Consider the following 13,097-nt stretch of genomic DNA (forward strand, 5'->3'; position numbering starts at 1 on the left):
CTGTCTAGAAAGGCTTCATCACAGACTGGCATGTTTTGCAAACCCAGAGGAAGCTAAAGGGTAGCAGAGAGAGGCTGCAAATCCGCTAAGCCAAATAGAGAGGAGATGCCGTTATTTCTGGAATACCACTTGGTACAGTCATTTGTTAGAACCCTTAGAACAGTCACGGAGGAGGCCAGTCAGGCCATAAACCAAGCCCTCAGATCAGTCTGCAGCAAGGGGATCGGTTTGCTTGGATTTTTGCAAGTGGATGGTATCCTAAATATACCCCAAATTCAGCTTGTAGAAGGTTTTTTTTTTTTTTATTTGCCTAAATGAGATTATAAACCCTGCTGTTAGATCATAAAGACATGACATACCTCAAAGGCCCTGCAAAATAATACTTCTTTTGATTTTTGGTTGAGATTTTGAGTTTATAAAGTTCCCCTGCATGGCATGTTCTAGGAAAAATTGCTGTAAAATCTGCATTCAAAGTTCAGTGTTAGTGAATTTTCACCGAATGTACTAAAACACACTGAAAATAATTCTGTCCAGAAATTCTATGGAGAAGCCCAGACCATTCTGAGCCTCTTTTAAATGCTCCTGTTGATGTGGATTTGGGGGAACATGGTGTTAGAGGGGCTTGGAGAGAGGCGTGTACTGCTAACTGGCCTCTCTGAGGCAGATGCACTGGGCCTGGCAATGAACATTTGCGTGCTATCCCTCGCAGGTACCATGGGAAGACCTCCGTTACCTCTTCGGTGAGATCATGTATGGAGGCCATATCACCGATGACTGGGATCGTAAACTGTGTCGGGCGTATTTGGAAGAATTCATGAATCCATCCCTGGTAAGACACTATAATTCATTTTACAGAGGAGAAAATCCTAGTAAGAATTTAAAAAAAAAATTTTTTTTTAAAGTTTTATTTATTTCATCTCTACACCCAATACGGGGCTTGAACTCATAACCCCAAGATCAAGAGTCACATGCTTCTCTGAGCCAGCCAGGTGCCCGTCGAGTAAGACAATTTTTTAACTAAATTCACTATATAAATACTTCTTAAATATTATTAAGGAATCTTGGCCTTTTGAGAATATATTCTGGTCCACTGTCATGGAGTTTGAAAGTTTGTTAGAAATGCAGTCTTTTTTTTTTTAAGATTTATTATTTATCTGAGAGAGAGAGAGAGAGAAGGGGCAGGCATGTGAGGGGGAAAGGGGCAGAGAGAGAGAGAGACTCTTCAAGCAGACTCTCTGCTGAGCATGGGTCCCGATATGGAGCGCCATCCCACAGCCCTGAGATGATGACCTGAGCCGAAACCAAGAGTCGGATCCTTAACCCAGGTGCCCCAGAAATGCAGTCTTGGGCCCCATCTCAGATCTGTGACATCCGAATCTGCTTCAATAAGACCTCCTTGGTGATTTCTCTGTGTGTTCTCATGTTCTGTGCCCAGGCGAAGGACCCTCACATAAACTGACTGACTGGATCTTAGGAATAACCCTGAGAGGTACGCAGAACTGACGCTGTTAACCTGTTTTGTAGAGAGAGACTGAGGCATGGCGAGCCCCGGGTCCATCCGTTACTTTGGGCAAAAAGAGCTCCAGCTAGAAGACAGGTGTATTGATTTCAATTTGAGGGTTCTAAAATATGTGAAATCTTTAGTTTCTTCCCTGTCGCAGAAGCCATGGAGTATTCTCAATTTTGATAATTAACTCTTAAATACGTGCTCAGGAGAAATGGGATGCGAGAACCCAGTTCTCCCAACTGGGAGGCGGGGGCAGAGCACCCCCTGTACTGGGTTGAGTTCTCATCTTAACCACCGCATATCTGCAAAGATCAAACAGCCGGTCCGTTGTGCCCAGGACTGTGTTTCTGGCAAAAGTGCTCAGTCCCTGTTTCCCCATTGAAGTAGCTGAAAGTGGCGGCCACGCTTTTCTTGTGCTGTCTCTCTAAAGGCCTCCGTGTTCGTGGCCATTGCCTGAGTATTTTGTGGAAACCCAGGGCACCCTACACCATGCTCTTTTCCCGCTTGAACAAGATACCAACTATGTTAAAAGTAGTGCTGTGTAACTTCTTTGACATCAGCCAGAGCAACTTCCTTCTAGATATGGCTCCTGAGGCAGGGGAAACAAAGGCAAAAATAAACTACTGGGACTTTATCAAAATAAAAAGCTCCTGCATAGGACAGAAACATTCAATAAAACTAAAAGGCAGCCTACGGAATGGGAGAAGATACTTGCAAATGACATATCTGATTAAGGGTTAGTAGTCGCCAGAATATAAAAAGAATTTCTAGAATTCAACCCTCAAAAAACAAATAATGCAATTAAAAAATGGGCAGAAGACATGAATCAACATTTTTCCAAAGAAGACATACCGATCGCCAACAGACACGTGAAAAGATGCTCAACATTACTCATCATCGGGGAAACACAAATCAAAACTACAATGAGCTATCACCTCACACCTGTCAGAATGGCTAAAATCAGCAACACAAGAAACAGCAGGTGTTGGTGAGGATGTGGAGAAAGGGGAACCCTCCTGTATGGTTGGTGGGAATGCCAGCTGGTACAGCCACTCTGGAAAACAGCTTGAAGTTTCCTCAAAAAGTTAAAAATAGAACTACCCAATGAGGGACACGTGGGTGGCTCAGTTGGTTAAACATCTGACTTCAGCTCGAGTTGTGATCTCAAGGTCCTGGGATTGAGCCCCATATTGGGCTCCCCGCTCAGCAGGAGTCTGCTTGTCCCTCTCCCTCTCCCTTTATCCCTCCCCCCTGCTCATACACTCACTCTCTCTCAAATAAACACGTTAAAAAAAAAAAAAAAAAAAAGAACTATCCTGTGATTCAGCAATTGCACCACTAGGAATTTACCCAGAAAATACAAAAATACTAATTCAGAGGAACACATGCACCCCGATGTTTATAGCAGCATTATCCACAATAGCCACATTGTGAAAACAGCCCAGGTGTCCATCGAATGGATAAAGAAGCAGTGGCGTATACATAACAATGGACTGTCAGCCATAAAAAGGAATGAAATCTTGCCATGCGCAAGGACATGGATGGAGCTAGAGAGTATAATGCTTAGCGAAGTAAGTCAGAGAAAGACAGGTACCATATGATTTCACTCATGTAGCAATTTAACAAAAGAAATGAGCACAGGGAAAAAAGCAAACCAAGAAACAGCCTCTTCATTACAGAGAACAAACTGATGGTTAAGGGGGATGGGGGATGGGGGATGGGTGAAGCAGGTGACAGGGACTGAGGAGGGCACTTGGGAGGAGCACGGGTGTTGTATGGAAGTGTTGAATCACTATATTATACACTTGAAACTAATATTACGTGGTAAGTTAATTGGAATTTAAATAAAAACTTTAACATGCAAAGGACTGCAAAAAAATAAGTGCTCTATTTTTTAAAAGTTTGCGCAACCTCCTGTTGATAATGTCTCTGAGAACTTCATGTCCTAAAATATTACATAGTTTTGATCCCCTTCCTTGAGTCCATTTTGAGAATAATCATGTCTTAGAAAACGTGGTGTATTATCTGTAGTCTAACACAGAAATTTGAGGACAGATTTTGTTTTTTACTATTAATAATGTTAAACAATTTGGAGACAATGCCAAAAAAAAAAAAAAACACCACCAAACCACCTTTCCTGCCACGTGACCATTATTTATTTCCTTCACTGTGAGTCTCCCGGTCTTTCCTTAGTTCTAATGAGCAGGATTTCACAGGTCAGAGATACACTTCCAATTTACTGCAATTGGAAGTCACTCCTCAGAAGAGGTCTGGGAGCAGGTTACCATGGAGATGGGAAAGCTAAACAGCATCAGGCCCACGACCTTTACGGAGGTTGATTTCCCCGAACGCTGGTGGAGGTCACGGGGCAGAGCGAGGAGCTCATGCTGACGTTCCCTCTCCGGCGCGGGCCCGAGGATAGGGAGCGAATGACCGTTGCCAAACGAGACAGTCCATTAACCTTCACGAGTCTGAGCTCCCGTTCCAACAGCGGTACGACAAATACAGATGACGACACCGGGGGCAGCCCCGGAGAGGGCGTGAGCCCGTGAGAAATGTAGGTGTGCAGCCCCCCAGCAGATCTGCTGACGTTTTCAGGCTCACGCTTCGCTTGCCGTCTTGCGTCCTCCCCGGGCAGAGCCGCCTTCTCAACAGAGGAAGCTAGAACCCTTGCTGACTCGGTGTCCGAGTGCTGCTGTTCTCGTGCGAGTGTGTCCTCCTCTTGCCGTGTATAGTAGGAGCTTGCCCTGACACCTGTGCACCTGCGGGACAGCTTCGCACCGCTTCTCACGTTGGTTCCCTTACTTAGAAATGAGTATCTCTGGTTCATGAAACATGGTCAGAAAAGCAGCTCCTTAACAGTATGGAAGCTCTGCTCGGGATGCCTTTAGCTGGTATTGGCCTGTTCGGAGGATGGGTGGGTTTCTTGCTGGGTAAGTGAGGGTTGCACCGGGAGAGGGCTCCCCGACGGCAATGGGCCTTCGAGGTCTCCGGCCAGAGTTGGGGAATTATTATTACTACTGTTCTCTCACCTAAGGCAGGTACTTGGCCATGCTAAGCGGGGAACACAGAAAATCGCTTTCGGAAAAGAAGGTATCAGGTCACCTGAAAGTTGTCATATATTAAGAACTCCTCTGGTAATATAGAGTAATAATTGGGAGGCTGGGCTTTGAAATCCAAAATAATAGTAGGGGTCACATTCAGTTCTGTCTGTATTTGTTTGGATTTTAGACACCTCCCCTGAGCCTCAGTTTCATTGTCTACCAAACAAAAAATGGCCCATTTCATGGGTTTGTTGTTAGGTTTAAACATTGATACAGTGTTAGAACAACATGCTTCATAAATGGAAGTCTTTTATTATTAAGTATAAATTTTCATATCTCATACTTGACTAGATTTAATCTGTGATTTTAACAACGGAAACCATTTATTAAGCCCTTGCTCTGTGCCAGGGGTCAGTACTACACATCTCATGTGTATTATTTCTTCTGTGCACTCATCCGGCCAAGTAGGTGTTAATATCCCCAGTAATCAGAAAAGAAACCCAGATCCCCAGAGGTCAAACAGTTGGTAAGTAGCCAGCCCAGGATTCGAACTCTCAGTCGGACGCCACAGACCGCCGTCTGCCTGTAGCACGCTGCGTCGGTTGAAATGCTGATCTGTTTGTAGTATAGGGAGCGCGAGTCACCGAACCACTGACTCACGCTGCGCTGTGCGTGCGCCACGGGCGGCCGGGGCGCTGCCGTGAACAAAACCGGGCAGGCCGGGAGCCCAGAGCTCTGGGTTCTCGTTCTGCCACTAACGTGCTGTCCAGCTTTGTGCGGGACCTCCTCGTGCCTCAGTTTACTGATTTGCAAAACGAAGGTACTGTCTAGAAAATCACTCCGGTACCTGTCAGCTCTGAAGACACCGTGATGATACAATTTAACCTTGAGTGATTCCTGAAAGTCCCTTACAGCACTTAGGGGCCATGGCTTTTTTTACTCCAAAGGCCAAGGGCAAATGCACTTGTGTAGACGCACACGGGATCGGGAGGTTCTTGCCATGAGCAAGACTACTCGGGGAGGCGGCAGTGGAGGCAGGTGTTTCATGAAATACCAGAAAGCAAAAGGTAAGAAGGACCACAGTCCTACAGAGTCAGCACAGTGGCAGGATGCTGGCTTTCCCAGTGCCTAATAATTGTGCTGACACTGATTTCTGCAAAAATGACTGCAAGTCCTTGATGGTTTGTTTTTTTCATGATGTGGAGTCTCGTTCTCTTTGAGCACAACACCATTTTTTCAGATAGCTTTGTTGAGACAAATTCAAATGGAAGTTTACCGACCCCACTTGGACAATCCAAAGGCTTTAAGCCTATTCCCAGCTGTGCAGCCATCACCCCCCACAGAAACCCTGTACCCATTAGGAGTCACTCACCGTCCTCTCCCCCACTCCCCAGCCCCAGGCAGCTACTAAATCTACTCTTTGTCTCTGGATTTGTCCATTCTGGACATTTTATATAAACAGAATGATACGATATGCAGCCTTCTGTATTTCTACCTTTTATTTAACATCATGTGTTCAGGGTTCATCTGTGCTATGGTACATGTCAGTGCTTCCTTGTTAGGACCAAATCCTATTCCATTGTATGGACACATTTTCTTTATCCATTTATCAGTTGATGGACGTTGGGTTGTTTCTACTTTTTGGCTCTTTTTTCTTTCAATTTTTTATTATGTTAGTCATCATACAGTACATCCTTAGTTTTTGATGCAATGTTCCATGATTCATTGTTTGCGTATAACACCCAGTGCACCATACAATACGTGTGCTCCTTAATGCCCATCACCGGGCTAGCCCATTCCCCCAACCCCTCTGCTCTAAAACCCTCAGATTGTTTCTCGGAGTCCATAGTCTCTCGTGGTTCATTCCCCCTTCTGTTTACCCTCCCTTCATTCTTCTCTTCCTTCTCCATATGGTTTGGCTGTTATCAATAATGCTGCTAATGAACACTTAAGAATAAGTGTGTGGACATGCATTTCCATTTCCCCTGGGTATGTACCTGGGAGTGAAATTGTTGGATCAGATTGTAGCTCTGTGTAACATTTTAAGGAACTGCCATATTATTTTTCCAAAGTGGATGCACCATTTTATATCCCCACCGGCAGGTCCACGCTCCGTATTGTTGCCAACACTGTTGTTACCCTTTTCTTTTTTTTTTAAGCCATCCTGGCAGGCGTGAAGTGGTATCACATTGTGGTTTTGATCGGCATTTCCACGAAGACTAACAATGTTGAGCATCTTTTCGTGTGCTTATTGACGATTCATTTAGCTGCTTTGGAGAAATGTCTGTTTAGAATTACTGATTCTTTGAAGAGTCACAGTAATGTCCTCAAAGGTCCTTCCCCAAAGGCGAGACAGGTGGTCAGTATGCAGGGAGCTCTACTTTTGTGGCCCCATCAACAAGCAGCCGTGTTTCTGGAAAGCCCTGAGTGGAAAGGGGTTGAGAACCAGGATTCACAGAAGCCCCAGAGCACACTGAAATCTTTACAGCTTTCTTAAAGGAGAAAGCGAATACATAAGAACCTATGTGAACAAGACTCACTTTTCAAACTTCGCCTGTTTGACATCATAGTAGGAATGTACGGTGGAACGTTCCTCAGGTTGTCAGTTTTCCTTCCAGAAAATCAAAATGTACTTGAAATAATCATGTCTGTTCCTAGGACACAGAAAAGATGCAAACTAACATAAAAGCCTACTTACGTGCCTAGCTGTTTGCGTACGTGGTCATTAAATTCCCCCAGCCACAGTCATTAGGTCGCTGGTAGGAGCGACATTTCACTGACGAGGTTGAAACTCAGATAAACTGCCGTTTTTTAAGGCCACCAGCCAGCAACCCATTCAGGGATGGCAACTGAACCCCGTCTGGCTGACTGTAAACCTCAAGCCCTTGTCTTTCCTTTGTGGTTTTCTTTTGTTTTGCTCATTAAGGAACATGTAAAAGGCACTCCCTACATGCTTGTAAAAAGACTGCTCAACTGTCGCTCCGGAAAGCGTGGACCACTGGCGTTCCCACAGCACTAGAGGAAGAGGCCTTCACACACACCTCCCGTCCCCATGGCATTGTAACATTTTATGTGGTTCCAGTTTTTGGTTTGTTTCTTTGCTTGAAACTGTTTTTAACTTTCTGTCTTTAATTGAAGGACAATTTAACTGGCTCTTAACATTTCTGTCGACAGTGAAGTGAGCACTTACAGGGAGGATCACGTCCTTATTTGCAGGGAGTAAAATTTGGTTTGTATATATGTATTCTAACTTTTGGTTTCATTATTTGTATTTTGTGCCCGTATCTCTATTTTGACTAAATTATCTCATAGACTAATAACATGAGTTGAAATCTCCCCCACAGTTTTGTTTCGGTCACCCTGAACAGGTGAGATTGCAATGGGTTATTCTGGCGGCGCCTGGGTGGCTCAGTTAGTTAAGCATCTGCCTTTGGCTCAGGTCATGGTCCCAGGGTGCTGGGATCGAGTCCCATGTTGGACACTCTGCTCACCGGGGAGCCTGCTTCTCCCTCTCCCTCTGCCCCTCCCCCTGCTTGTGTGTGTGCACGCGCGCTCTCTCAAATAAGTGAAGTCTTTAAAGAAAAAAGAAATCGATTATCCTGATTTATAAAAATCATTATAAAAATGAAATGATAGAAAATGTGGATAAATGAGTGAAATAATAGATACTGGTGGGGATATGGTCCGAGTTGCTCCTTCTCAAATTTGTTAGTCCAGATTGCTGTTTCTCACAAAATGAAAGATTAGATTAACTTGGAAATCTTCCTAGTGCAAAACAGAAATGCCGACTCAAACATTTAAAAACGCCTTTTGGAATTCACAGCCACGGGGCAGTCTGTAAGGACACAGGCCCTCTGGGAAACCAGAGACTGCGGGTCTGAGAAGGAAGAGTCAGCACTCACAGATGACTTGGTTGTGTAGAAAATCACTTCCTTTGTCCCCACCAGACCGGGAGTTTCTTAAGAAGGAGGGTAGATGAACGTTTTACGCTTCCAAGGCTTGTTGGGGTGCACTAGGTGGTGAGTACATAGTATCAAGTAAGAATCTGCGAATATTTACTTTGTCTCTGGCTGAGAGTGAGGGGACCAGAAGGCTCAACATACACAATTATAGAGGAAAACCCCAGTTTCAGAAAATGATTTAGAAAATCGAGGCATAAAATAGGTACATTAGGTGAGTGTTTTTTAAAGTATCCCTCTGTACATTTCAGCATATCTAGATAGAATTTATAGCAGAAGAGACTGGGAAAATGAAAACAGAGGTGGTCATGGCCCCTGGGAACTAAAAACAATTAGGAAAAAGTCTGAGATGATGCTGAGTGAACTAGAAAATTACAAGCACTTGACTGTGTTTATGGCTGGTGAGAGAACCTGGTCCGTAAATTCTTTTGTTACATTTTGAAGAACGACATTCGCCTATTTAGGTTTGGTATTGCTGCCCACATTGCCTTGGTTAAGAACCTTCCAGTCCATGCAATGCCAGCCCTCTCCCCCAGCCGTAATGCAGCAGATGTGCATGTGATAAATGCCTTGTCATTCCGGCCTCTCGTCCACTGGGCACGTGTGCCTCATCCACGGAGCATCAGGATGTGCCCGCAGCTGTCACAGGGTCTGTGGGTCTTGAGATGAGCCACACTGCCTCTGCCCCGAGTAGCTCAGAGGCGAGGAGGTAGCCCTGATCTAACTCTGCATATACCGCTCTGTACGATGTTCCATACCTACAGCCCTATTTTTCGGTGCATGTACATATAACTCTGTATAAAATTGATATGTATCGTGTATAAAATAATTTGAAGCAGTATTGTGGAAAGTACGTACATTAGGAAAGCAAAGACTATAGAGTTAAACGAAAGCGAGTTCAGAATTAAGATTTAAATCAGACCTCTTGCCTGGAGAAGTTACCCTGAGTCTCGATTTCTCTCTGCAGAATGTCTGCCAAGGTTGGGAGAATCGGTGACTAGGAGCATGTGACAGGGTGACCGGTATGCAGTAGACGGTTGGGCACCCAGTCATTCCTTTGTGTGCGTGTATCACGTTGCCCCAAGCGAACCGCAGACTCTGTCTTCTTGGGGCAAGGATTCCCGTGTGTTCCTGGGACTCCTCCCCGGAGGTCAGCCCAGTGCCATACACAGGGCACGATGATGGATTACAAAAGCATCGTGAAACATTTCAGAGAGCCTGCTACCCATCCGGCATTGCTCTGGACACTCTTATTAAGAGTGTTCTCAAAGTGTCTTAGGATGTGAAGATCGATTTCCATTTAGACTTGGAATAACCGACTCCTTTCCCTTTGTGGTTGAAGATTGAAGATGAACTCATGCTGGCACCGGGATTTGCAGCCCCACCGGATCTGGATTACTCGGGCTACCATCAGTACATAGAGGAGAAGCTTCCTCCAGAAAGCCCAGCACTGTATGGCCTCCACCCAAATGCTGAAATAGAATTCCTGACGGTGATGTCCAACACGCTCTTCAGAACGTTGCTGGAGCTGCAGCCCAGGAACGCACTGATCCGCGAGGAGCTGGGGCAGTCCGCAGAAGAGAAGGTAGGGGCTCTCACTTCCGTTGAGTTATCACATCCGCACGGTGAAGTGTACTGATCGAAGTGTACAGCTCGATGGCTTTTTCCCTTTCCGTATGCCCATGTAACCACCACCCAGGTAAAAGTACTTCACATCTCCCGCACTCGGGGTCAGTATATCCCTCCCCTTCTGTCCAAACCAAACCACCGCTCTTACCTCTCTCACCGTAGATTAGCTTTGCCTGTGTTTCAGTGTCAGACGGATGCGTGCGTACAGGATGTACTGACGTACGTCCCGCTCCTCTCTTGCATCTACGAGATTCACCCATGCTGTTGCGTGGGCCAGTTCTTCATTTCTGTTTAGTCCGCTGTCGTGTGCGTATGCAGCTCGTGCTCTGTTCATTCGTAGTACATGCACGGTGGGGTTACTTCTAGCGATTCGCTATTTAGACTCATCACAGCCATGAACATTCTTGTAGTCGTCAGCCGGCACAGGCAACTTCCAGAGGTGTCCCCCGACACTCGTCACCCCCTTTGCTTGGAGGTGGAATTGCTGGGTCGTGGGGTGTAATGTGTACCTTCAGGAGATGTTCCCAAGCAGTTCTGAAAAGTGCGTGTACCACTTAGACTCCCACCAGCGGTGTGCAGTTTCCACTGTTCTCTGTCCTTCAGGCTGTTAATGGCACTAATTCATTGTGGTTTTAACCTTGCAATCCTTACTCAAGGCCTGATGCTGAGCATCTTTTCTATGCTCTTGGCCATCTGGATGTGATCTTATACGAAGTGCCTATTCCAGTTGTTTGCCCATTTTTTGAGTTGTCAGTGTTTTTCTTACAGATTTGTAAGGACTCTAAACGTGCATCCTTTATCAGACAGATGTATTGCAAACATCTCCAAATCTGTGAGTTGCCTTTCACTCTGTGTTTTTGACTCTGTCATTTTGTCATGGCGTCGTTCTTACATTATCTTGGGAGACTGGCAGTATTATTTTTTTCTTTGGGCATTATTCTTTTGAAGGTATATATTGTCCTAGAATGACGGGGATGAGAAATAGACATCAAATGTGCTTTTTTTTTTTTATAAACATCTAGTTTATTTTTCCCCTAGGTAAATTAGCCCTTTTTCCTTCACAATTTAATCAGGGTTTGATTGACAAGGATTCGGGTTGTTGGAACACACTAACCATCAGATTTAATTGTAGTGAAGTCTGAGGAATTTTCCATATTATTTGTTTTTTTTACTTTTACATTTTATTTATTTTTTTAAATATTTTTTTATTTTATTATGTTAGTCGCCATACTGTACATCCCTGGTTTTTGATGTAAAGTTCGATGATTCATTAGTTGCATATAACACCCAGTACACCATGCAATACGTGCCCTCCTTAATACCCATCACCAGCCTATCCCATTCCCCCACCCCCCTCCCCTCTGAAGCCCTCAGTTTGTTTCTCAGAGTCCATAGTCTCTCATGCTTCATTCCCCCTTCTGATTACCCCCCTTTCTTTATCACTTTCTTCTCCCACCGATCTTCCTAGTTCTTATCCATAGAAGAGAGACACCATATAATTGTCTTTCTCTGCTTGACTTATTTCACTTAGCATTATCTCCTCCAGTGCCATCCATGTTGCAGCAAATGTTGAGAACTCGTTCTTTCTGATAGCTGAGCAATATTCCATTGTATATATGGACCACATCCTCTTAATCCAGCCTTCTGTTGAAGGGCATCTCGGCTCCTTCCACGATTTAGCTATTGTGGACAATGCTGCTATGAACATTGGGGTGCATATGGCCCTTCTCTTCACTATGTCTGTATCTTTGGGGTAAATACCCAGTAGTGCAATGGCTGGATCATAGGGTAGCTCAATTTTTAACTTTTTAAGGGACCTCCACACTGTTTTCCAGAGTGGCTGTACCAACTTGCATTCCCACCAACAATGTGGGAGGGAACCCCTTTCTCCACATCCTCTCCAACAATTGTTGTTTCTTGCCTTGTCAATCTTTCCCATTCTAACTGGCATAAGGTGGTATCTTAGTGCGGTTTTGATTTGAATTTCCCTGATGGCTAATGATTTGGAACATTTTTCATGTGTCTGTTAGCCATTTGTATGTCTTCATTGGAAAAGTGTCTGTTCATATCTTCTGCCCATTTTATGATTTATTTGTTTCTCACGTATTGAGTTTGAGAAGTTCTTTGTAGATCTTGGATACCAGTCTTTTATCTGTAGTGTCATTTGCAAATATATTGTCCCATTCCGTGGGATGCCTCTTAGTTTTTTTGACTGTTTCCTTAGCTGTGCAGAAGCTTTTTATCTTGATGAAGCCCACAAGCTCATTTTATCTTTTGTTTCTCTTGCCTTTGGAGATGTGTCATGAAAAAGGTTGCTGTGGCCGATGTCAGAGAGGTTGCTGCCTATGTTCTCCTCTGTGATTTTGATGGATTCCTGTCTCACATCGAGGTCTTCCATCCATTTAGAGTTTATCTTTGTGTATGGTGTGAGAGAGTGGTCAAGTTTCATTCTTTTGCATGTAGCTGTCCAATTTTCCCAGCACCATTTGTTGAAGAGACTGTCTTTTTTCCACCAGATGTTTTTTCCTGCTTTATCAAAAATTAGTTGCCCAAAGAGCCAAGGGTCCATTTCTGGATTCTCTATTCTGTTCCATTGGTCTATGTGTCTGTTTTTGTGCCAGTACCATGCTGTCTTTGTGATCACAGCTTTGTAGTACAGCTTGCAATCTGGCATTGTGATGGCCTCAGCTTTGTTTTTCCTTTTCAACAGTTCCTTGGCGATTCAGGGCCTTTTCTGGTTCCATACAAATTTAAGGGCTATTTGTTCCAGTTCTTTGAAAAATGTCATTGGTATTTTGATCGGGATAGCATCAAAAGTGTAGATTGCTCTGGGTAGCATGGACATTTTAACTATGTTAATTCTTCCGATCCATGAGCATGGAATATTTTTCCATCTTTTTGTGTCTTCTTCAATGTCTTTCAAGAGTGATTTATAGTTTCTAGAATATAGATCCTTTA

General features: G+C 44.3%; 1 protein-coding gene across 1 annotated transcript in view; it reads left to right on the forward strand.

Moving 5' to 3' along the window:
• DNAH11 (dynein axonemal heavy chain 11) overlaps nt 1-13,097 on the forward strand; it is a 308,187-nt gene that overhangs the window by 284,808 nt on the left and 10,282 nt on the right. The window contains 2 exon segments of the mRNA XM_057304208.1: nt 710-829; nt 9,853-10,095. Coding sequence (XP_057160191.1) covers nt 710-829; nt 9,853-10,095 — 363 coding nt within the window.

Source organism: Ursus arctos, unplaced genomic scaffold (assembly GCF_023065955.2).
Source record: "Ursus arctos isolate Adak ecotype North America unplaced genomic scaffold, UrsArc2.0 scaffold_3, whole genome shotgun sequence".
Lineage (NCBI taxonomy): Eukaryota > Metazoa > Chordata > Mammalia > Carnivora > Ursidae > Ursus > Ursus arctos.